This window comes from Salpingoeca rosetta (genome assembly GCF_000188695.1).
Source record: "Salpingoeca rosetta unplaced genomic scaffold supercont1.1, whole genome shotgun sequence".
In the NCBI taxonomy this organism is placed as follows: Eukaryota; class Choanoflagellata; order Craspedida; family Salpingoecidae; genus Salpingoeca; species Salpingoeca rosetta.
Window position 1 is genome coordinate 1,154,985 of NW_004457740.1, and position 25,000 is coordinate 1,179,984.

Genomic DNA, 25,000 nt, shown 5'->3' on the forward strand with positions numbered 1-25,000 from the left:
CGTGTGTGTGCGCTCTTGAGACAAATTGATAACATGCTGCTTGCTCGTGTGCAACGATTGTTTCCAGCCTGCTTGTGCTTGGCGTGGACGCTCTAGGCAATACAGCAGCACAGGGCTTCTGCCCGCGCTTATGTGGTCATGTCATCATGTGGTCATTCAACCGCCTCCGTGTCTGTGTTCCTGTTTTAGGGCGACGACGGTATGTCGGGGCTGTGCCGTCCCCTGCACTGGATGACGGCGTTGACAGGGAAGCATTTGCTCCGCTCCTTGATCCATATCCTGGGCGCTCCTCCACCACCAAGAGTACGGCCGCATCCCACCACAGAGGCACCAAGGATCAAGGGAAAGAGTCCAATGAGGAAAACAAGGTAACCGCCACGTTACGTCGGATGTGCGTTGCACAATGCCTTCCCGCTTTGGCGCCAACCCCACTTGCCGTCCGTGTGTGTGTGTGTGTGTGTGTGTGTGTGTGTGTGTGTGTGTGTGTGTGTGTGTGTGTGTGTGTGTCCATGTGTGTGTGTGTCCATGTGTGTGTGTGTGTCCATGTGTGTGTGTGTGTGTGTCCATGTGTGTGTGTGTCCATGTGTGTGTGTGTGTCCATGTGTGTGTTTTTTGGTGCAGTGAGACGGAGACAGCTGCGCACACTTGTCTGGCACAACTGCGTACCACAACAGCAATGCTTGTGACCGGATGTGCGTTGACCGTGTGTTGCCTCCACCCCGCGCGGACACCAACAAACGTAATTCGGTGAACGATGTTGACAGGAGACAGATCAAGGGCTTCGACGCTGGCGAGGACGGCTACGACCTCGACGCAACAAGCGACGCGAGTCGCAGCAGGACGATTCAGGCAGTTCGCAGAGTGGTCGGCGTCACCATGCGTCAGGGTTTGAGACCACATCTCGTCGCCGTCGCAGGCGTCGTCGTCCGCGCTCGCATCGTGACTCTCAACAGGACGAAGTGCACCCCACCGAACACCACTCATCACAGCAGAGCGTCCATGGAGCACCCCTTCGTCATGCACACACGTCCAGGCACAGCCAATCCAGCTACCGTCCACGACACCACCACGCCGCGCCCGCCCGGCACATCTTCGTCGCCCCCGTCGCAGCGCAGTCGTCCAGGTAGCCACCTATTTTCAACCGCAATGAGCCCTGTCTGACAGCACCTGTCGTTCACGCGCGCGTGCACTCATCTTCATACAAATGCACACACACACACACAATTCACACCCATTTGTTTTCACTCACACACGGGCCAAAACGCATGCACACAAACCTAAACACACGCACACCCACACGCACGCACATACACATGCACACACACGCACGCACATACTCACACATGCACACATACGCACGCACATACTCACATACTCACTCACACACACACACACACACGCACACACACACATACACAACACAGCAGCATGCAGCACCGAAAGGCAACTGCCGCTGGGAAGGTGACAGCGAAGCGGCTGACGATTGGGCGCCGTGGCATCACAGATCACATGAAGGCGTCGTCAACATGTCTGCTGAAAGGAGATGGCAGCTCTGACCACCGAGGCGCACGGCAGCAGCTGCACTCCCAGCACTTGCTTGCGGCACAGTCCGCAATTGACGTCCGGCTTGCAGCTGCGTTACCACGCCCACCACAGCACCAGCAGCAAGCTGGCATTGACACGCCTGCGCCGCACCCCATTTCATCCGCTGCGCCGGAAACAGGGCAGGAGGGGGCTGCACCAGCCAAACCTGCAGCCGCAGATGACGATAGCGCGACAACAGAGAGCACGAACAGGGTTGCTCGCTTCTTGGAGGCTGTCTCAGACGCCCTGCGTCGCTCCCTCATCGGCGACGAGAATGGTATTGCTACTCCACTAGCGCGCATGCTTGTGTGTGTGTGTGTATGTGTGTGTGTGTTTGTGTGTGTGTACTTGCGTGTGTCTGTGCGTGTGTGTGTGTTTGTGCGTGTGTACTTGCGTGTGTTTGTGCGTGTGTACTTGCGTGTGTACTTGTGTGTGTGCTTGCGTGTGTGCGCGCGCGCGTTGTGCGCATATGTGGTGTGTCTGTGTGCGTCGCGCTTCTTTCTCCGCATCTACTTACACCATGGCCTCATCTTCAATTCTTCACCGCACACACGCGCACTGCTGTGGACAGAATATTCACTGTATGGATATGACTCGGCGCATCGCGCTGTGTCTGCGTTACTCACGCTTGCTGTTGAAAGGAGCAAGCACGAAAATCAGCCTGTCATCACGCAGCGTCTTCTCGCCTCCAGTACCGGTGCGTGTACCACGTCGTCTCCTTTGTGTGTTCTCTTTCATGCATACCTTGAGGGCGTGTGCAAGAGAGACTGTGTGCATGTATATGATTGTGTGATGCATGTACATGATCGTGTGATGCATGTATCAACTGTTTGATGCATGGATTCAACCGTGCGATGCGCGCATTCTGTTGTGTGACGCGTGTGCATGCACTCCATCTGTGTGTGTGTGCGTGTGTGTGTGTGTGTGCGGTGCTGTTGCTGCTGCTTCGCTCACGCTGAGCGTGGTCATGAACAACGGAATGACAAACGCACACACACACACATTGCAGCAGCACAACCCGTACAGTCGGTGCCAGAACCACAAGTGGAGGGTGGGCCGGCCATCGTGTCTGATTGGCCGTCTGTGCACACCGCAGGCGAGAGCGGGCAGTGCGACGCTTTTGCATCCCCACAGGACCTGAGCACCAGCGCTCATTCACCAGGGCTCACCATCGTCCGCCCCCTTCCCTCCGGCAGCCGCAACTGGCAGCACACACACGCCGCCGACCACCACGCTCAAGATCACCCGCACCACCTGCACAGCCGCAGTCGGGGCCAGGGCCAGGGACAAGGCCACGCCGTTGCTGCGCCCGCGTATGCTCCGCATCTGTCGTCCTCCTCCTACTCGCTCTTTGCTGAGCACTCAATACAACACCCGCAGCCCAGCGCTGAGCAGCCACTGATCTCATGGCGGAGCCAGCACGCGGGCTCGCTTCACGCCCCCGACATGAGATGGGACGGCGATGTGCGTCGGACGAGTGCGGATCCGTACCGCATACCGCCTCATCACCATCCCCCTCATCATGAGCATGAACATTATCAACATCAACATTATCAACATGATCAGCGGCAGCAGCAACCTCATGCCCATGGGAATGACGGCGTCGGTGCTCCGTATGGCTTCACCGACCACCACCACCGCCGCCGCCTGCACCCAGAGCATGACCCGCGGCATTGCGAGCGGCGGCATGCTGGGTTTGGTGGCGACCCGCCCCCTCCGCGCCAGCAGCGACCTCGGTACCAGCGACCAACGCTTCTGGACATGCTGCACACGGACTCGCCACCCACCCCCATGCACGCGCAGCACAGCCTCCCACAGCACACCATGTTCTAGCGCGTGCCCCAAGGCGACCTGGCCGACAATAAACAAACGGCGTGTGGAATGCGTCAACAATCTACGCGTGGAAAGCGAAATGCACTCGGTCCCATTGTGATCTTCCATCTCTTTCATTTGCTCATTTCATTGCACAGCACAATGGAAGTGCAGCGAATACAGCCCACTGCAATGGGTGCGCGCACACAGACAACAACACACCCTCACTACTGATACAGCAACAATCAGCACGAGCAAATCACGAACACAGCACAGCACAGCACAGCACAGACAGACAGACACACGCATACACAGAGCAACAACTGACAACCAGCAAGCACACGCATAGGTGACGGCAATGCTGACACGTCGCACGTGCGCAACAGCTGCACCAGCTGCACCAGCCGCACCAGCCGGCGAGCGAGACAAACCAAACCAACAACGAGGGAGGAAGAAAGGGGGGAGGGGGTCCGTTGGGCTTAGGAGATGGGCTTGATCTTGAAGTGGAGGCCGATGAGGCTGATGACAAAGCACTTGAGATCCTGCACGAGATAGTAGAACGTGCGCAGGCCCTCAGGGTCCCTGCAGTTGTCGCGCAAGGGGGAAGGGGGAGGGATGGCAGCAGTGGTGAGGAAGGGGAGTGGGAAAGAAATGAATGCGTGACAGGAGCCGGGGCAAAGGGATAGACAGACAGACAGACAGACAGACAGACAGAAAGGGATGATGGGGAAGGGTGGAGGGCAAAGGGAGACAGGTGGGTAAGGACAGATGGGTAAGGACGGACACAGACAGAGATGAACACATGCACAGGCACATGCACACCCCCACACCCCTCCCCCCCCCACAAACAACCACAAATGGGGCAATCACGCACTTGCTGTCGTTGACGTCGTTCATGGAGCCAATCTTCGAGGTTGTGAAGGAAATGTGATCATCACCGCACACAATCTCCAGCTCCTGCGCAACGCAATGCAGATCAAGGGTGCTCAATGTCACGCTCACACACACACACACACGAGAACAAGCAACCAAACGAACAAGCGAACTCAAGCGAACGAGGAAGAAGAAAAAAACATGCAGACAAACACACGCACGCACTAACACACACACACACACACACACACACACACACACACACACACACACACACACACACAGCGCACCTGCTTGCCCACACGGTCGGCAGCTGGCCACAGGTTGTCGTCCTCCTTCATGATCTGAACAATAGCGCAACAACACAGACGGATATAACGATGGTGGTTCAGCACGTTGATGAAAGGACATGGCCCGCTGTATTGGAGGCCGAAGCACATGCGAGCAGCAACACGCATGGGAACACTTGGCCAAGTTGTTCACACACACAGACACACACACCCCTACACACCCCAGACACACACATGCAATACACATACATACACACACTTCACACACACGCACCAGACACACACACACACACACACACACCAGACACGCACACACACACACACACGTGGGCGAACCTCGCTGTCCTCGACGATCCTCTTCAGCTCACCAAGGACTGCTGGTGACACAAAGCACTGCAAACGCCAAAGGAAGACCCACCAACCAAGCGTGTGAGAGAGGGAACCGCTCGATCTACGAACCATGCTCACGCTCACGTCAGCAGAGAAGTACAACAAAAGCAGCATACCTCCTTGCGGATCATGGTGTCGTTCTTGTACTCTGAGTTGTTGGCATAACGCAGCTTGCCTGTTATTGTGCGGATGCAAAACCAATACATGGAAGTGCATGGTTTGTGTGTGCGCGTGTGTGCGCGTGTGTGTGCGCGTGTGCGATATTGTGTGTGTGTGTGTGTGTGGTGTAAGCATGAGCTTGAAGAGTGCAAGAGTGCAAAGAAAGGTGTAAGGTTCAAAAGGCCACGACAAAGGGCGGGCGATGGAGGGTGTTATGGCAACGAAGGAACGATGGGCTGATGGCGCATGCAATGATGCCATGATGCGCAACCGTTCGCCCACGCACCATCTCTCAACTGCCAACAACACTGCACACACGCACATAGTGGAAACACACACACACACACGCACGCGCGAACGCACGTCGAGACACGTACCATCCTGGGAGAACTCAAACTCAAGGAACTCGTGGCCAAACTTGCCCTTGTGACCAACGTAGTACCTGTCGCACAGCCAACGATAGAACGACAGAACATGCATGAGGGACTGCCGCAATCTATTGCAATGCGATGTGCACAACACCTCCCAGCACAGGCGTGCACACACACACACACACACACACACACACACACACACACACACACACACACACACACACACACACACGCACACACACACACACACACACACACACACACACACACACACACACACACACACACACACACACACACACACACACACACACGCATGCACACACACGCAATGCAATGTACCGGAGGTAGAACTCGTCGTTGTTTGCCATGGTGTGTGTGTGGTGTTGTGTGTGTGCGCGCGGTCGTCCACTATCGCTGCTGGCGTTTGTCGCTTCGTCGTGTGGCAGCTTGTTTCAAAGTCAATTTTGCCTTTCCTTGATGTTGTTGCTTCATGGGCAATTTTGCGTTTGGAAGGACTGTCAAGAAACAAGAAAAACGGCCAGCCAGCAGTTGCATGGCGATGAGGACTGTTGGGCAGGGAAACACGCTTTCCGCACCACCGACCACGAGGCGGGTTGCTGCTTGGTCTTGCGTTTCAAGAGGGGTGCGGGATGTCGACCAGTCGCCAGTCAATCGGAGCCGTTGCAGGGCTCACAGCACCCTTCAACACGGATCTCCACTTCGCGCTGGACACAAGAAACCCACTGCAGCAGTAACCTCTTTTGTCGTGGTGCGGGCTGTGTCCTTCTCCCTCACACCGCCCTCCCCCGGCTCTCTTGCGACTGGTTGCTTTGCCTCCCGCGCCACGAAACCACACACGCACACACACGCACACACACACGCACACACACACGCACACACACGCGCACACACGCACACACACGCACACACACGCACACACACACACACACACACACACACACACACACGCACACACATACGCCCGCACTTGCCCTGTGGCTCTTCTCTCCCGGTTTTGTGAGGAGGCGGTGAAGTGCTGCTGGATATTCAGAGCGAACGGTGGAAGATCATCGCTCCTCGTTGGCCCAACTCGACACAGACAACACACACCGGCCATCATACGTTGAAACGGTGAGTACATGCACGTCCACGGTTGTGTGTACACATAATGTGTGCAGTGGTACATGGATTGCATCCCTTACATGTTGGGGACTGTTGCTATCGTCCTTGAATGCGTGTTGATTGGATGGGCACATGCGTGGGATGGAAGTGAGTTGTGAGTGGTGCGCTAAACTGTGTCCGTGACGCTTCTCTTGAACAGCACACATCGCGAGTCGCCTTGTGGTGTCTTTGCTTCTTGTCTCCTCCATCCTCCGTCCATCTACACCTCCGTTCTTTTCCTTTGTCTTCAGCTTTCTTGTGTCTTCGTGATTGCAACCGTCTGTACACACAGCACATTGCTCCGCTGCTGTATCCACGTTCACACACACACTCACGCACACACACGCACACACGCACACACACACACTCAACCACAATCTTTTCACCGACACACACACACACACACGCACAGACCAAGTGAGAGCTCGTGAATGGTCCTGAGCCCATGTCATGAGCAATTCACATGACCCATCGATAAACCGGCACGTCACAAGGCAGCTGCAAGCGCAGGGACCTGACAATGCCGTGGCGTCACCAGCACCGCCGCCACCTTCCCAAAGCTCCCATGAACCAGCGTCAACGCAGAGGATCACCGGTGGTGCCACACCCACACCAACGAACAACAACAGCGCCAGCAGTGACGGTATTGCTGCTGTCAATGCTACAGCAATGAGCGGAGAGCAGCAGTCGCTCTCAAATCGCCCCTCACCACACTCGTCCACGCCTTCTTCTTCGCACCCATCGACAGATAGCACACTGCAACACAGAGATTCGCCACCACCGCCTCCACCAGCACCGTCCATAGCGTCGTCATTGTCGTCGATGCCAACCAAGCGCCCGAGACAGCAGGAGCACAAGCTGCAAGACGTTGCACACAGCAGTCACAGCACAACCCAGGCGAGACATGCTGACGACGCCACACCAGCCAACACACAACAACAACAACAACAACAACAACAACAACAACAACAACAACAACAACAACAACAACAACAACAACAACAACAACAACAACAACAACAACAACAACAACAACAACAACAGCGGCAGGAAGAAGCGACATCGTCATCGTCATCGTCATCACCAGCAAGAACCCCAGGAAAGAGGCGCCAGCGTGATCGATCAACGCCCACAGCGGCGCATCGCATCATCCACGCCCTCTATCACACCAATTCCACACCCTCGGCTGCCAGCGTCACGGGCGCACGTGAAGCAGCCGACACGGCGTCGCCGCTCGCCTTGCTCAACGACGTGCCGTGGGTCAAAGGGAACAGGTCCCAGCAAGACCCCGGCAGCTTTCACTTCACTTTCCCTTCACCATCGCCGTCACCCTCTTCGTCATCATCTCCCTTCTTCAAACAAGACCGCCGTTCTCCGCGCAGCAGGCAAGCAGCCAAGCACCCCTCCGCTCAACATCCACAGCAGCGCCAAGACGAGCGCCAGCCGCTTCCACACGATGCACAGCACACACATCGCCCGCTCCCAGCAAGAACAACACAAACAGCAGCTGAAACAAGAGCAACAGTCAGGCCAGGAGCGGCAGAAGGAATGTCTCCGTTGTTGTCGCCACCATCACAAGCACGCGGTCGTGAAAGGTACTCGTGGCCTCCTCTTCCATCGCCGTCACGGCAGCAGCAGCAGCAGCAGCACCCGAACGTATACCATCGCAGCCAGCAGCAGCGGGGTAGTCTACCGGTGTCCTCGCCGCGTCACCACCACCACGACCAACAGCAGCAACAGCAGCAACAGCAGCAGCACTTGCGCCATCGCCAACAGCAATCGCCACGCACCCCTTCACGCCATGGTCAGCTTGAGATGGCAACTGTGGCGCATTTCGACACCCACCGCACCAGCCACGCCCGCCTCGCCTCATCTGAGACGAAGCCGGCCCATCAACACCGGCACCAGTATCAGCACACGGCCAGCGGGCGCCTGCGCCACCCACGCGAGCACGACTTCAGTAATGATGACGACGGACGAGAGCCCAAGCGGGCACCCCTCGCTGCGCCATCGTTGCATCGTGGCAGTGACGAGGACAACGTGGAGACGGAGGCATTTGTTGTGTCGAAGGACAACCCTTACCTTGGCGTTACACGGACGGTGCCGCAGTACGAAATGACAAAGCGGTTCATCTTCGATTACGACTACACCTCGCCGGTCCCACGCCACTTGCTGTCGTCAACAGCAGCAGCCTCCCCTTCAAGGCATGCCTCACACTCACATGCGTCGTTCACAGCGGCACCCGCAGCGCCCACACGACAGACCCCATCTCACATGCGCGATGCCCAACAGCCCCATGAAATGCACCGGTACCCCTCATCTCAGCCGTCACACCTGTCACAGCCGCGGCAGCAGCCTCCTCCTGCTCGCGCCCAGACGTTCTTTCCTGATGATTACTCCCCGTCTCTCTCGGCACAACCAGGCCCCACGCCGTTGTTGCCGCACCCACAGCGGCAGCCACAACAGCAGCAGCCAGGCAGCGCTGGCTCTCGTGCACCTCCAACTCATGGCTCCGCCTCATCCCGAGACTCGCCCGTCAAGAAGCCTCGACCACGTGTGTGCATCGATGTGTCTGTGTGTGTATGTGTGTGTGTGTGTCGATGTGTGTGTGCGAAGGTGTATGCTTTTGTGTGTGTGTGTGTGTGTGTGTGTGTGTGTGTGTGTGTGAAGGTGCATGTGTGTCTGCCCTGTACGTGCTCGTGGCTCATAAGTTGCTCTGAAGATGATTCTCACCCTCTTCAATACCCGCTGACCTTTACACAGGGAGGAAGCGACGTTTGCGTTCCGAAAAACACCGGCAGACTCCCATTATCAAGCAGTGGTCCGTTCATTTCTGTCATGTTTGTCATGCCCTTCCTCACACACTTGCGCACGCACACGCACATGCACACACATACACATTCATACATACACACATAAACACACACACACACAAACACACACACACATAAACACACACACACACATAAACACACACACACACACTCACTCTTTACTCATGGCGTGCTGTCACACTCGCGCGGCTTCACAGGTTGAACGAGCATTACAACCCAGCGGAGGGTGTCTCCGTGCCGCGAAGTCTCTTCTACGAGCACTACTGCACGCTGTGCAAAGAGGCATCCATGAGCCCTCTGAACGCCGCAAGGTGTGCATCGTCGTGCACGATGTGTGTGTGTGTGTGAATGTGGTGCAGTGCCGTACGGGGTGACGTTTATATCTGTGTTCTTGTCTCTGTGTGCGTGTATGCTGTTGTTCTTACACGGCTGCTTCTTGTGGGTGTTATTACTGTTGTCGGTGTTTGTGGATGCGTTTGTGTGCTGGTGTGTTGGTGTCAGCTGATGATTCGATGTTTTGTGCTGCTCACCACCAATGTTCACATCGCAGCTTTGGCAAGATGATTCGCCAAGAGTTTCCCATGCTTCGCACGCGTCGCCTCGGCACCCGTGGCCAGGTACGTCACAATGTACTCCACCACGCCCACACCGGCCGGCTCATTGTTCACACCCACACACAAACACGCACAAACACGCACACACACACACACACACACACACACACACACACACACACACACTCGCGCGCAATTTGGTTGCTTGGGTGTGTTGTCGTTCCTTCTCCTCCCCATCTGCACCCCCCCCCCCTTCCCAAACATCCACCCTCACTCACCCTCACTCACCCTCACTCACCCTCACTCACCCTCACTCACCCTCACTCACCCTCACTCGCCGTATTGCCCGATATGCAGTCCAAGTACCACTATGTTGGGCTGGGCATTCGCCCATCGTCCCGATTTGCAGCCACAGCACCTGCCAACCAACTGGCATCGACAAATGCGAACACACCGGGTGTTAACCGACAGCAACAGCAGCACCAGCAGCAGCAACCACAACAACAGCAGCAGCACCAGCAGCAACAGCAACACCTGCAGCCATCGCACTCATCTGCAAGCGATTCAACACCTACAACAACGCCGCAGCTCTTGCCGCAACACGCTCACAACGACAGGCTACGTGGCGTCAGTCCTCCCCATACCCGCGAGCACCCGATGCAGGCGCATCACGCTGAGCTGTTGTCTCAGGGCACAGCCCCTGCACCACTGCCTGCCCACCCCGCCATGACAGGCCCCACCACGCCAGCAGGCGTGATGCACGTACATCAGCAGCCTTATCGTCATCATCAGCGTACGTTGGATGCGGAGCCGTTTTCTCTCTCGTCTTCGACCGAGGCAGCGCCACGTCAGGCGCACGGCCCAATGCTGCACGAGCTCGCCTCACCTCCACAACTGCCACGCCCGCACCAGTGGAGCGCCATGTCTTCCACAGACCCACACCACCGACACCACCAGCACGACCAGCAGCACAACCAGCAGTACAACCAGCAGCACAACCAGCAGCAGCATTCCTCGCCAATGCATGCCTGGTCCACGCCGTTTTCGGGCTCGTTTGCTTTCTCCCCGCCAGCGCCGTATGAAACAGCCCTTGACACAGCAGACGCCGCACGTGAGCCAGCAGTGCCAGCGTCAGTTGCCGGGGCAGGGCAGGAGATGGCGGAGAGTGCAATGTCGGCGGTACAGCAGGGGTCTGCTCGTCCTGTTGTGCGCGACAGCCAGGGCGTCTTTGCGAGAAGCGTTCCCACGTTGCGCGGTGGTGCAGTTGAACACGCGGCTGCTCCTGCAACGAAACGGGCAAAGGAGGGCCGGCAGCAAGACCTGTCACAACCGCACTCACAGCAACCACAGCACCCGTCCCGCCGAACACCGAAGAAAGGGTACCAGAGACGCAACGGCCGTGGTAGCGTGCCTGCTTCGCCAGCACCACACGGTGGCAGTGGCAGTGCGCACGGCGTACGCCCTGTTAACCCAATGGCTGATGTCGGCGGCAGCGGCGACGGCGATGGCGCTGAAGACAAGGATCATGCTGCTTGCTCACATGCAGCGATTCTGGCCACTCCGACATTGCGGCCAGCCAGTGCTCTCGCGGCTGACGACGATGAGGACGACGGCGGCGATGATGGCACTGGCGAATGTGGTCGAGGTGGTGGCTCTGGCAGTAGAAGCGGCGATTCTGCGATGCCATTTCGGCTGCCGCCATTTCCGAGACCATCATCACGGCTAGCAACTCTGGGCTTGGACATGCGTCTGCTCACCGACACAATCAAGTCGCTTCGACAAACCTGCAAGGCCGTGCTGTCGCTTGTGCTCTCAAACAACGGATCGATTGTACGTACTCCTGTCATGCTGTTGTTCGATCATGGGCATAACGAGTGCGTACGCGTGCGAGACTCCGTGCTTTCTATCCATTGGTGCTTTCTATGATGCATGTGTTGTGAGTGTGGGTGTTGGGCATGGGAAGAGCAGGTGGAGACATTCAAGCACACTCGCAGTGGACCTCATTCGCGTTGCACATTGCACATCTTGCCTGTTCTTGGCGGGTTGCTATTGCTGCTGGTTGCTTGGTTGTGTTCAGGGGCAGGAAGTCTTCTTCAAGTTTTGGCACGACCTGTTGCCACCAAAGTTGCAGCAGCTCGCACACGAGGATGTTGCCAAGCTTTTCGCCAGCTGCACACAAGTTCTCTTTGATGCGCTCTTCCACGGTCCGTGCCCGTGCGCTTCTGTCTGTGCGCATGTTGCACCTGTGTGCTAGCTAGCACGTGTATAACGGGGCGTAATTTGTGTGATAATTCGACGCTGGAGTTGTGTGACGTTGCAGTCTGCTATGAGCACTTGCCTGATACTGGGTATGATGCTGCTTCTGCGAACTAATGTCGGCCCCCCCATCTTTGTGCACGATGTCCTCGTTCTCTGCTTGCATGTCAGGTCTTGTTCCAAATGTGCTTGCACCAATGTCGGCTGATGCCATCAGAGACATTCGTGTATTTGCACACACCTGGAAAGAGCAGCTCAACAAGGTTTGTATGGACGTGCCACATTTGACCATGCACTTGAGCCTGGTTCATTGCTGTGCCTGCATGCACGCACACGACACACAACACACAAACACGCACACGACACACAAAACGCACGCACGCACCCAAGAGCACGATGCACCCCCACAAACGTGCCCTCACAGCTTTTCCTAACTTTGTCTGTGCAAACATTGTGCGCTTGCAGTTGGATGAAGCAGCAACTTTACCTCCACATTTCCGCAAGTTGTTCATGCGCGCCAGCACCATGCTGGCTGATGGGCTACTGCGCCAGACTTCCCTGAATCATATTGCGCAAGCGACCTTCGGGGTCTTGCAAGACGGCAACATGTACACGAAAATGCATCGTGACCTCAGCCGCATCGACTTTTCAGCGTATGTTTGGGGTTGTGTCTGATGTGATGTGCACGTGTGCGTGTGTGCGTGTGTGCGTGTGTGCGTGTGTGCGTGTGTGCGTGTGTGCGTGTGTGCGTGTGTGCGTGTGAACGCGTGTGTCCCCATGTGCATGTGTGTGCATGTGTGTGCATGTGTGTGCGTATCTGTATGTGTGTGCACATGTGCAAAGTGGAAGAACCAGCACGCATTGTTGTGCTGCGCTGTTCTGGTGTGATGTGACGCAAATATCACGCTGTATGCGCAATTCACACGCTTCAACAAATACTGCAACTAACAGGGTCGAGGCTCACGTCAATCTCATGTGCAAGAACGGTCCACCCGATGGTGTCCGCCAAGGTTTGCACACACACACACACACAAAGTTATGCGTCTTGGATTGTTATGTGCTGTACTGTGGTGCTGTGAGCCACGCCAAACGCAGAGACTGACTCGTGTTCGTTCCACTGCCAGTTGGTTCACGCCCCATAACACCTGCATGGCTTGTATTTGTTGTTTTGTTTTGTTCGTTGTCATGTGTTGCGCTCGCTTGTGTGTGTGTTGCGCTCGCTTGTGTGTGTGTGTGTATGTGTGTGTGTGTTGCGCTCGCTTGTGTGTGTGTGTGTGTGTGCGTGTGTGTGCGTGTGTGCGTGTGCAGCTCGCCGGAGTCTTGTCCAGCTGTTTGCTGGTCCCGCGGTCACGGTCGATGCGCTGGCAACATGGTTCTGCAGGCTGATGGACAAGTGCATTCCGCCACCGGTGAGAATCTAGAGGAGAGAGAGAGAGAGAGAGAGAGAGAGAGAGAGAGAGAGAGAGAAAGAAAGAGAAAGAGAGAGGGAGTGTGTGCGTGCGTGTGTGCGTGCGTGTGTGTGTGTGTGTGTGTGTGTGTGAGAGAGAGTGTGTGTGTGTGTGTGTGTCGAGTGGGCAGCATGAGTTTAGCATTGTTCGTGGTCTCTAATGGTGTGTGTGTACACACGTTCGTGTGCTTGCAGGCACGTGGAAGCGGGCATGCTGCTGGACGCCACCTGTATCTTGTCTGGAACTTGTACAGCTCCCTCTGTTTGCGTGAACTGCGCATTCGCAACGCCGCCAGCTTCAGTACGTGTGCGTGCGTGCATGTATGTGCGTGTGTGTGTGTGTGTGTGTGTGTGGCGTAATTGTCCACACCATGTTTTAGTTCGCTGCATGCGTGTCTCTGTATATTTATCCTCCCCTGCAGCTTCTTGACGCACCATTTCCACGTCGTTTCGTTTTCTCTCGCCTTGCTGCACAGGCTCCTTTCATCTGGTGAAGCTGTTTCTCGACGAGTACGCCTTGTTCTTGCTTGAGCGCCGGGAGCTGCGCGAATTCTCGCTCACCCTTCGCCCGCCCACAGCAGCACCAGCAACAACAACAGCAGCGACAGCAGCAGCAGCGTCCTCCCCCTCCACAGCCATGACCACGACGACAGCATCGTCAACCACAGCGGCGCTGGCAAGTGCATCGACGACGAAAAAACGCGCCAAAACGACGCGCCGGTCCCGCAAGCCCAAATCCCGCGCGAGCAACACCACGGCAAAGACGGCGCTCAGCTCGGGCTCAGGCACGGCGCTCAGCAGCGCGGCTGATGACGACACACCCCAACAGCACCAGGGTGGGTTTCCTTGGAATACACTGAAAAATGTTGACATGCTATTCCATGGTGTGCTAGTCATGACAGTGCTGTTGTTGGTTCAAGCTGGTGTTGTCCGTGCCAGTGGGTGTCGTCGCAGCTATTCGCTGCCATTTTTGCGTTGCTGTTTGCTATTTCACATCACAGGCACTGTTCTGTTCGAAGAGCACAATTTTTTGTTGTGCATCGCGCTCACCTGCGTGCTGTCGTTGCTTGCTTGTGATTATACAGGGTCGATGTTCGATTTCCAATCACTGCCGTCGGGTATGGATCATTGGAACGCCGCCACGGAAGACAGCCTTGGACTGCCCCATCTGGACCCGTTGCCTGCAAGCAAAGGTGTCCCACCGGCAGGCCCGGCCATTACCGTGGCCGATTTCCTCCTTTCTTCCCCATCAAAGGCATCGAAGAGCAGCAGCAATGATGACTTGCTCAGCAACAGGTATGTTTTTTTTTTTGGGGGGGGGGGGAAGCAAATGTGCAGATGTGTGGATGTGTGGATGTGTGCATGTTGATCGTGGGCGAGTACATTTGTGCGCGAGCGTGTCCGCTGCCACTTGCATGATGTGACCATCGCTCACATGTTGTGTGCTGTTGTTCTTTGCGATTGCCCGCGCATGCGCCCGCTCCCACTTTCCAACACCAGGTTGCCCATGTCACTGGATGACCTGTTGCGCAACGCAGAGCTGCCACCACCAACCGAATTTGAAACGGATGTTGTTCATACGACCTCTGCCTCAAAGGCAGCGGCAGAGCATCATCAGCAGCAGCACTCTCATACATATTATCTTCCCACCCCGTCAGGTGATTTCCCACCGTTTCCTTCCATGGACGATGAGCTGCTCCCATCTGCCCTCCCATCAGAGTAACAGACACACGCACACGCACACATGTATTTGTATACCATGTCTGTTCAGGTTGATATTCGATATTGCAAGTGTTATTTTTTTTTCTCATGGAGGGGCGTTGTGTGGCGTCGTCTACTAATTGCCACCCGCGTGCGAACCCATAAAACAAGAATGCACACAATCACAAAGAACAGGCAGGCAATTCATCAACGCCCACACGCACACGCAAACAGAGACACAGGGACAGTTCGATAGAGAGACAGACAGATACGCGCACGGAAACAAGGACACACACACACACACACACACACACACACACACACACACACACACACACACACACACACACACACACACGCACACGCACACACGCAAGAAGCAAAGACCATCGTCATGATGCCGCAGCCGCAGGAAGTGGGCTGTTCATGTCGTCGAGCAGCAACACATCTGCCTGTCTCCGCTCCCGATCACTGATGTGTTCCATCTCTGGGATCACACTCAGGCGCCCGCGGTCACGCCCTTCAAAGTACGCCGTGTCTGTTTCGTTCTCCGGCCGCGGTACAAACGGCGGCTCTGTATCCAGCAGCGCGGCAAAATCAATGCCGGCAAAGAAGGCGTGCTTCTTCAGCGCGCTCGCTGTCGACCGCTGGTTGGGGTCGTAAGCAAGACACGCGTCAATGAAGGACGTCAGGTCCGGACTCAGGTACTCGTCGAGCCGCTCAAAGTCGTGATGCAAGATGCGCTGGAACACCAGCTCCTTCGTGTCGTCGTTGAAGGGCGGCAGTCCGGCCACAAGCTCGTACGCAATCACCCCGAGCGACCACACATCCGCAGCTTGGTCGTGTCCTGTTCCCAGCAGTAGCTCAGGCGCAACATAGTCTGGCGTGCCTTTCACGCCCGTCCCTTCCACCTGCACTGCAGGGCCTGTGCTGTGCGCGTGTTCCTGATCTTGGACCACCCCATCTTCACGTTGCTCGTGCTGTTGCTGCTGCTGCTGCTGCTGCGTCTCCTCTTCATGCTTGCCCTGCTGGTGGCGTGTTTGCTGCACTTGATCGGTTGTGCAGGTGCTGCTGCCGCCCTGAACCGGCGCGCCCATCCACCCCTCCTGTGACACTGCGAATCCATCTGGCCTGCCACGTCGCGGTGTGTGTACGCTCTCGCACCGTGCAACGTGCCCTGCAGGCGTATGCAAATCCGCACTCACCCCTGCTGATGGTGTTTGTCCCGGTGTAGCTACAACTGTACCACAGCATTCATCGTGATTGCCACCACCCGAGAGTACTGCCTGCACAATCTGGTGCTGTTGCCTCGTTTGTTGTTGTTGTTGTTGTTGTTGTTGTTGTTGTTGTTGTTGTTGTTGTTGTTGTTGTTGTTGTTGTTGTTGTTGTTGTTGTTGTTGTTGTTGTTGTTGTTGTTCACTGCATGCAGCGCGGCTGTCGGCCTCATCACCGGAGCTGACGGCTGGGGAGGATGCGTCCACGTGTGCAAACAGCCCGCGCGATTGTGACCGCAGTGTGGACGGCGACAAGTATGGCGGGGAAGCGACGCCGCCCGGCCACACCACGCCACGCCGCTTTGCCCGCTTCACGTCCATGCGCGGGCTGGGGCTGCTGGTCGCGTGTCGCCCAACCAGCGCAGCAGACATGGGCGACTCATCGGCTTCGTCAAGCACGCTCGCAGGGCTGCGCTCTCGTGCCTGCAGCCGCAGCAGCAGCTTCCGCTTGCTGAAGGAGGAGGGCACTTTGGTCAGGTCGGACCGGAGCGACAGCTGCTGGCCGGGCGTGCGCTTCAATGCCGCATCGCCCAACCACGACCGCTGCTGCTGCCGTTGCTGCTGCGGGGTGCCCATGCGGCGACGGCGACGGTGGCGTGCGTGGCGCGTTGACGATGGTGGTGGCGCCGTTTCACGACCCCTCGTCCCTGCATTCTCCTCGTCACCGCAACTGCCACCGCCACGTCTTCGCTGCCGTCCAGGGTTGCCTTGTCCCATATTCTTGGAGGGTGTGTGGCGTGTAGGCGTTGTTGTTGTGTTGACGTTCCTGCCGTCACCGGCGTGGTGCGAGTCTGCGTGTTCATCGCCTTCGTCGATAGCAGGGAGAGGGGCGCTTGCCCAGGCCACCCCAAGCACAGAGTGCCCTAGAAAGGGGCTGCCGTACATTGCACAGGCACCAGCGGTGATCGTGTCAGCGGAGGTGCTTGCCGCGGTGGTCCTACTGGTATCATCAACACCACGGTCGCCGCCGACTTCCTTCGCCCTGGCACTGGCGTGTGCTGCGGAGGCTGGCGTGCCATTACTGCTGCTGCTGTTGCTGGCGGTTGCGCTGCTGCCTGCGCTGGTGCTGGTGGACGTTGCTGCGGAGGAGCCCACGCTGCTGGTCCTGCTTGCCACCCCACCCGTGCCCATGGCCGATGATGATGATGATGATGATGACGACGATGATGATGATGATGATGATGATGATGATGATGATGATGATGATGATGATGATGATGATGATGATGATGATGATGATGATGATGATGATGGAGAAGAAGAGGAGAGAGATGACGATGACGACGCCCTGCGCTCAACCGACGACGAAGATGAGGCGTGCTTGAGGACCTTCGACAGCCCAAAGTCGCTCAGCTTGATGTGGCCCGTGGCGGAGATGAGGATGTTGTCTGGCTTGAGGTCGCGGTGGATGATGCCGTGCTGGTGCAGGAAGGCGAGCGCCTGCACAATCTCGGCAAGGTAGAAGCGCGCCTCGTGCTCCTCAAAGGCCTCCAGGTTGTACAGGAGCTGGCCAAGGTCGCCGCCAATCATGTACTCCATCACCAGGTGCACGCCGTAGGGAGAGCGGAACGAGTAGAACAGGTTGACCACATAGGGGCTGGTGGATAGCGCCATGGCGTCGCGCTCGCTGATAACTTGTTCAAGCATGTTCTTCTGCTGCAGCGTGCGGTTTGTCATCACCTTCATTGCATACACGTCACGTGTGGTGCGCTTGCGCACCAGAAACACGCTTCCAAATGCGCCCCGTGAGATATCCTTCAGCTTGTCAAAGTCTTGCAGCGTGGGCATCCTCGGCTCCTCCTGCGAAATTCCTCTGTTGTGCGTGTGTGCGTGTGTGTGTGTCGCGGATGAGCGAGGGCGTTCAAGAACGAGTAATGTTTATGCAGCAGAACACTGCCAACAACCACACAGGCACACACACACGCACACGCGCGCATCTTCACACACACACACGCAAATACAGACCCACACATGTGCAGCCTTCTTTTGCTAACCTTGCAGCGGCGTGAAGCCATGTCCTCTCGACGGATTCGGGCGTGCCCTCGATGGCATCTTGGCGCGAAAACATGGCGGGTGTGCCTGTGTGCACGCGAGAATGCCTCTTATTGCCGGATGCAGTGCGTGGTGTCTTGACGGCACCCACAGCAGCAGACTTTGACCGCACAACGAAAGGCGAATTGGACACGTCGCGCAAGGCCGAACCGCTGCACCCGCTCACGTTCAGGTCAGATGCAAAGCTCTCCTCCAGCAGGTTCACGTCCTCGGTTGCCTCCTGCTCCGTCGCAAAAGTCGCGGCTGTTGATGGCGTTGCCTTGGGTGCTGCGGTCGTGTGTGTTGCATGTTCTTCTTTGCATGCCTGCACTTGATGTGCTGTGTCGTGGTGCCTCGTTGCATTGGCGGGCGACGGCGTGCGATGTTCACCTTCAGCAAGGAGCTCGTGGAGACGTTGGGCGCCACCAAGTGCGCTGTCTCCAGGAGATGACAGCGACGATGATACTTCCTTTGCGTGCTCCTGCTGATGCACACGCACTTGTTGTTGTTGTTGTTGTTGTTGTTGTTGTTGTTGTTGTTGTTGTTGTTGTTGTTGTTGTTGTTGTTGTTGCTGTTGTTGTTGTTGTTGTTGTTGTTGTTGTTGTTGTTGTTGTTGCTGTTTGGTGTCGTTCACAAAGGGAGATGGTGGTGCAGTCCGTCTTGAGGCTGCCGCAGGCAGCAGCAGCGTGTCTGCAATACCGGCAAGAGGGGACAGCACACTCGGATACGCTCCAGTTGTCCTGGATCGCACCATGGTGGCTCGAGCTGGCGTCGCGTATGGTGTGGTTGCGAGTGTCATGGCAATGGTGGTACGTGCACGCGGATCTGCGCTACCTGTGGAGCTCGACACGGGCTCGCTTCGGTGAATGGCGTATTCAGCCTCGCGCGTTGCGCGGGATGCCACATAAAGAATGGCACTGAGGATTCTGCGGTCCTGTGGAGCCAGCGTTGACGAGAGCGCAGACAAGGTGCGAATGGGTGCAACAATGGCACCCTGCAGCGCCCTCTCCTCTGTCATGTGCTCGTATGCATCAATGAGCCTGCCAATGCTGTCTGAAAGCTGTGTACTGCATACGGTTGCATACGTCTTGGCCATCTCTCTCAACTCGGCTGCAACCACTTGGACTGTGCGCATGCATTCTGCAAGTGCAACCCGCGACCGCACATTGCTGCTGCTGCTGCTGCTGTTCTCGCTGTTGCCGTTGCCATCGTGTTGCTGTGGCGTTTCGGCGACGTGCTGTTTGTCTGCATTGTTATGGTCGACAGCTTCAGCCTCTGTCTCAGCCTCTCGGCTGCCATCGCAGCGATGACAAGCATTGTCGACACTGCCATCATGCCCGTCGTCCATCATCGTGGCGTGTGTGTGTGTGTGTGTGCGTGTGTGTGTGTGTGTGTGTGTGTGTGTGTGTGTGTGTGTGTGTGTGTGTGTGTGTGTGTGTGTGTGTGTGTGTGTGTGTGTGTGTGTGTGTGTGTGTGTGTGCAGCAGTTTGCCTTCTTGCTTTCAAACTTTGCCCGGGCCGGCTCTGCCCAAAAATATGCCGAGTCAGCGCAAATCAATTAATTTCTTGCTGTCGCAAACAGCCCGTCTTGACCGACGCTGCTGCAATTCCCGCAACCGCCAACAAGCAAGCAGCACAGCAACCTGCACACCACCAGCCAGCAACCGCGGCAGGGATGGCGACAGTGGTGAGGGTCATCTCACCGTTCCACGCGGGCGTGGACCTTGCCGTCCAGCAGCCACAACAGGTGGAGCAGTCGTCTGTGCTGTGTGACTTGTCCCAATCAGCAAACTTTGGCAAACACGTGGCAGTGGTCGGACCTGGCCTGCCTCCCGCTGCTGATGACGATGACGAGGCAGGTGCAACAGGTGCAAGCGGTGGTGTCGTCATCAACCACTTTGTGTGGGTGCAACGTGATGACGAGAGAGAAGATGGCTGTGCTAGTTTACGCTGCCGTCGTGCACACGACGTGGACTTGGAGTTCTTTGGCAGCACCTCAACTGCGTACGGCACAATCACCTTGTCCAATCCGTGCGACGTAGCGTGCCCTTGGGAGCTTCACATCGATGCAACGCGCGTATATGCCACCAATGTCCATTTACATCCTTCCCAAGGAACCCTCCAGCCTAGACAACAGTTGTGCGTGGATGTAGTGGCTGTGTTGGCCACAGGTTCTTTCCATTCCGCGCAGCCTACCCGTCCCATGCACGTTGCGTCGCTGTCCTTGCACGTTCAATCCCAGGTGTGTAAGTTTGTGTGCGTGTGTGTGTGTAAATGTGTGTGTAAGTTTGTGTGTGTGTGTGTGTAAGTGCGTGTGTACGTGGGTGTACGCGTGTGTGTAACTTTCTGCGTCTCTGTACATCTGTCCCTCTGTGCTGCTTCCTCTTCTCCCTGTGTACACCCTGCCAGTATCGCTGTTCATTTTGCCCCCAAGGCTGCATGCACTATCAACCTTGAGCACCTCACCTCCTACTATTTCGCTCCTCCTTACCGCTGTCTGCATGGACTATCCTGAGCAGCGAGGGCAGAAACGGAGGACGGCGCAACAACTCCTGGAGTGCTATGTGCGCTTTCAACCTCATCCCAGACCTGTGCTGGCAGAAGGGTGCACAACCTCAGCCGCCGCTCTGTATGCATCAGAACGCCAGGATGACGTCCTCATGCACGTGCCTGCAGGCACACCCCTACCCCTTCGCGCCCAGCGCGGTGGCTTGATCCAGCTGCACAGCCCTGCAAACCTTGGTGTGCAAAGTGCTGCTCTGCCGGCATTCGGAATACACCACAGCCAGCGGCTGTGGGTTGATGCAGGCAAGGTTGCAATTGCCCCTTCCACCCCGCTGACCGTGCGCTGCGGCTCCATCCCCGTCACCGCCGCCACTGCGGCCGCCGCCTCGTCACCGGCACAAGTGCGTCAGTTGCCGCTGCTGCTGGCGTCCCACCTGGCCTTCCTGCACAGCCTGTGTGTATCGTCTGCGCGGGCCACGCCGCACCGCCACATGCATCGGGTGCCGGCACAGCACTCACGCACGCCGAGCGACCCCGTGGCAGCCGAGGTCAGTGAGCTGGAGGCCGCGCTTCTCGTCGTCTTGGACCGCGTGCATGCGCGTGCACGTGCTGATACGCCCGCCCCTCCTCCTGTCCCAGCGGTCGTGCAACTCAACACATGTTCGCCCCAGCAGCAGCCCACCGCCGTGCGCTTTACGTTTCCTTCCTGGTGCGCTGCGCACGGCAGCGCCAATGGAGCGAGCGATGCTGGCGATGACAGTCAGCGTCGTGACAATGTCGAAGGTAGTGGCAGCGACAATGATGGCGATGATGTCGCAAGTAGTGGCGGTGAGGGGAAGGCTGGCAGCAGGTGCAATGCGCTCATCGCATTAGCACAGGCGTTGTCACGAGCGCGGAGAAGTGCACCGCTGTGCCGCCGCCTCTTTGGCCGCCGGCATCGAGACGCTCATGATGCACACATCATCAACCACAACCAGCGTTTGGCGGCCCTCCTCACTCGCATCTGCAGTGTCACCAGCGAGTATGCAACACCACCATCATCACCATCAGCAACAGCAGCAACAGCAGCAACGACAACAACATCAGCGACAACAGCGACAACCACAACCGCACCACCACCAACAACATCATCATCATCATCAACAGCAGCAACGGCAACAGCAGCAACAGAATCGTCTCCATTCGTGCTGCCTCCGCCATCATCACCGGCACCGTCAACCGCCACGATGACCAGTCGCGGAGCACGTTCACCAGCAGAGCGAGCGGTTGACCAAACATGGGGCCAAGCACTGCTGCGGCTGGCAGGCGAAGCGGTGGCGATGGTGGATGCCGGCATTCACGTTCATCGTGGCGTTCACGTGACGCGCGTTGGAGCGAAGGTGGGTGCTACCCAGGAACAATCGTGTGATGGCCAATGGAACGGCACGACCGCAACGGGGCATGATGATGTTGATGATGACCATGATGATGATGTGGATGATGACCATGATGCTGGTGGTGGTGATGACCTCGATGACCACCATGACGATGAAGGAAAAGGGGGTGGAGACGGCCGTTGTGATGACGATGCTGGCCCCGCCAATTTCTCGTCAGACGATGATGGCGACACGACAAGGCAGCCGTCGTACCTGGCGCCTGTGCACCTGCAGCATCCACTCGGCCTCTTCAGCAGTGGCGGTAACCGCGGCCAAGACGCGATAAACGCCGCCCACCAGCAGCGGCTGCACCGCCTGTTGTCGCGGTTCCACAACCCAGACGACATCTCCGCATGCTTGGAGGAAACACCGGGCTCGCACCGCTGGCGGCAGGACAGGTTTGAATGGTTCCTGCGCAGAACCCTTTACCCGCTCCTCAAACCAGCGTCACCTGCTTCAGTCTCTTCTCCTTCTGCTTTTGCTTCTGCTGCGTCTTCATCGGCATCTTCTTCATCATCATCATCATCATCATCATCATCATCATCATCATCATCATCATCATCATCATCATCATCATCATCATCATCATCATCATCATCATCATCAACATCGTCTGCGCCGTCGCCATCGTCGTCCTCATCATCCAAGCAACGTTGGTTGTCCCTTCAACTGCAGCCAGCACCGCCGCACACCCGACAGTGGGCCCTGCCCGTGGGTGCAGGGAGTGTTGTGCACATGGAAGGCGCGCCACACGGCGCCATCGTGCACACCGCATCAGGGGCTGTGCTCGCATGTGCGTGGAGCCACCGCTGTCAGAAAAGGGTGTCACCCGTGCACATGCGAAGGATTGACCGGCAGGTTGCATTGTTGGACGGCCGGTTGAACAGTGTGGGGGACCTGCGTGTTGTTGGAAGCGGTTTCACCGTCATCGTTGACGGCGTGGTGGCGACGTGGGCGTGTGGCGGTCCGAGACAGGGGGAGGAGGGACAGCGGTGCAAGCGCAGGCACTGCCACTCTGCTGTGCTGGTGGAATGCGGCCGAGAGCTGTGGCGAGGCGTCGTGGGTGTACAGCAGCAATGGCAGCATGACGTGTGGTGTCGCCCGCCCATTGGGCCAGGCGATGCGCTGTGCACTGCCATGCCGCACCGCGGGCACATCACGAGGGCCTATGCAGACCGGTTCAAGGACGACACGTGGCCGCAACAACAACAACAACAACAACAACAACAACAACAACAACAACAACAACAACAACAACAACAACAACAACAACAACAACAACAACAACAACAACAACAACAACAACAACAACAACAACAACAACAACAACAACAACAATCACACGTTGGATCGTTGACAACGTCTGAACTGCCAATGCGCATGCAGCCAGAAGGCACCGGTAACCGTCACCAATACCACCACCACCACCACAACGCCCATCAGCAGTGCCACGGTTCCTCAAACAGCATAGTCTTGTTGGCAGATTGCCAGCACATGCTGGTGTACGATGGGCCACCACTCGCCCGTGAGACGCTCGAGCGTGCAATCGTGTTCTTGTGGGACTGGCACGTGGCATCGTTTGCTCCGCGGAAGTCAGAGCAGCTGCATGTTCTGGGCGGATGCATCATGAAAAGCACAACGCCAGCGCCTGTGACTCAGGTGATGAAGCGCGCGTGACCACTTGACATGCATCCACATGTGTTTGCTTGTGTGATTTTGTGCATGTGTTTCTTGCTCGTTTGTGTGCATGCCCGTACGTGATGGGTGTATGCGTGTGCATGCGTGTGCATGCCTGTGATGGTTGCTTGTGTGCGGCAGCCCTCGCTGGTGCTGTCCTTGTCGACATTCTATGCGCACATGAGTGCTTCCGAGCCGTTGAACGGCTGCGTTGTCGCTCACCCCACCACAGGTTCTCACTCCAGCACCTGCTCTCCCTTCCTGTGCACATCACCTTGCAGGAGCTGGCCATCTACACCGGCAGTGTTGGTGCTGTGCACGACGATCTTCGCCCTTACTGCATCGTCCGCATTCACTCCGTGTCGTCAACATCACGCCTGTCCTCCTCCTCCTCCTCCTACTCCTCCTCGCAAGAGGCGCGCGTCTCATGGCGAACGGACACTGGCATTGTTAAGCACGCCCTCGTTCCTCTCCAACACCTCTGGTGCGCACATGACGTCTACCATCTGTGTGTGTGTGTGTGTGTGTGACTGAAGGGTGGAAGTCGTTTTTGCTTTGTCCTGGCTGTTTAATCGCTTGCTTGTTTGAGTACATGTAGCCATGCAATCGTGTATGCATGTGGTGTGCTAGGTTTTCTCTGCGCCGATGCCTCTCACTTGCT

The 25,000-nt window shown here is 56.9% G+C and overlaps 6 protein-coding genes across 6 annotated transcripts in view; 4 read left to right on the forward strand and 2 right to left on the reverse strand.

Annotated features, from left to right (window-relative positions):
* PTSG_11568 (uncharacterized protein) overlaps positions 1–3,496 on the forward strand; it is a gene marked incomplete at its 5' end in the record, with an annotated part of 4,346 nt that extends 850 nt beyond the window's left edge. Inside the window, 5 exons of the mRNA XM_004998749.1 lie at positions 190–368; positions 765–1,123; positions 1,428–1,861; positions 2,156–2,281; positions 2,594–3,496. Coding sequence (XP_004998806.1) covers positions 190–368; positions 765–1,123; positions 1,428–1,861; positions 2,156–2,281; positions 2,594–3,417 — 1,922 coding nt within the window. The 3' untranslated portion in view covers positions 3,418–3,496. The remainder of the gene's footprint in view (positions 1–189; positions 369–764; positions 1,124–1,427; positions 1,862–2,155; positions 2,282–2,593) is intronic.
* Positions 3,497–3,760: 264 nt separating this feature from the next.
* PTSG_00257 (mago nashi domain-containing protein) lies at positions 3,761–6,006 on the reverse strand. The gene is made up of 7 exons (XM_004998750.1): positions 5,825–6,006; positions 5,486–5,550; positions 5,066–5,124; positions 4,896–4,952; positions 4,560–4,613; positions 4,271–4,353; positions 3,761–3,978 (listed from the first exon to the last, which is right to left on the reverse strand). Exons 1-7 carry the CDS (start codon positions 5,851–5,853, stop codon positions 3,876–3,878), a joined length of 450 nt encoding a protein of 149 aa, XP_004998807.1. The 5' UTR covers positions 5,854–6,006; the 3' UTR covers positions 3,761–3,875.
* A 2,455-nt stretch (positions 6,007–8,461) lies between these two features.
* On the forward strand, positions 8,462–15,460 carry PTSG_00258 (uncharacterized protein; the record flags this gene model as incomplete). Its single annotated transcript, XM_004998751.1, has 15 exons — positions 8,462–8,803; positions 9,098–9,200; positions 9,410–9,467; positions 9,678–9,791; positions 10,031–10,097; positions 10,392–11,864; positions 12,112–12,238; positions 12,462–12,553; positions 12,756–12,943; positions 13,242–13,300; positions 13,599–13,699; positions 13,933–14,038; positions 14,214–14,573; positions 14,823–15,033; positions 15,238–15,460. 15 exons carry the CDS (start codon positions 8,462–8,464, stop codon positions 15,458–15,460), a joined length of 3,624 nt encoding a protein of 1,207 aa, XP_004998808.1.
* A 370-nt stretch (positions 15,461–15,830) lies between these two features.
* PTSG_00259 (AGC/MAST protein kinase) lies at positions 15,831–20,094 on the reverse strand (the record flags this gene model as incomplete). The annotated part of the gene is made up of 2 exons (XM_004998752.1): positions 15,831–18,525; positions 18,707–20,094. The coding sequence occupies 2 exons, from the start codon at positions 20,092–20,094 to the stop codon at positions 15,831–15,833; spliced, it is 4,083 nt and encodes a 1,360-aa protein (XP_004998809.1).
* Positions 20,095–20,315: 221 nt separating this feature from the next.
* Positions 20,316–23,513, forward strand: PTSG_00260 (uncharacterized protein; the record flags this gene model as incomplete). The annotated part of the gene is made up of 3 exons (XM_004998753.1): positions 20,316–20,984; positions 21,262–23,060; positions 23,123–23,513. Exons 1-3 carry the CDS (start codon positions 20,418–20,420, stop codon positions 23,511–23,513), a joined length of 2,757 nt encoding a protein of 918 aa, XP_004998810.1. The 5' UTR covers positions 20,316–20,417.
* A 523-nt stretch (positions 23,514–24,036) lies between these two features.
* The window catches only part of PTSG_00261 (uncharacterized protein), a gene marked incomplete at its 5' end in the record, with an annotated part of 8,393 nt that continues 7,429 nt past the window's right edge, over positions 24,037–25,000 (forward strand). Inside the window, 2 exons of the mRNA XM_004998754.1 lie at positions 24,037–24,321; positions 24,621–24,823. Of these exons, the coding sequence (XP_004998811.1) occupies positions 24,037–24,321; positions 24,621–24,823 (488 nt within the window). The remainder of the gene's footprint in view (positions 24,322–24,620; positions 24,824–25,000) is intronic.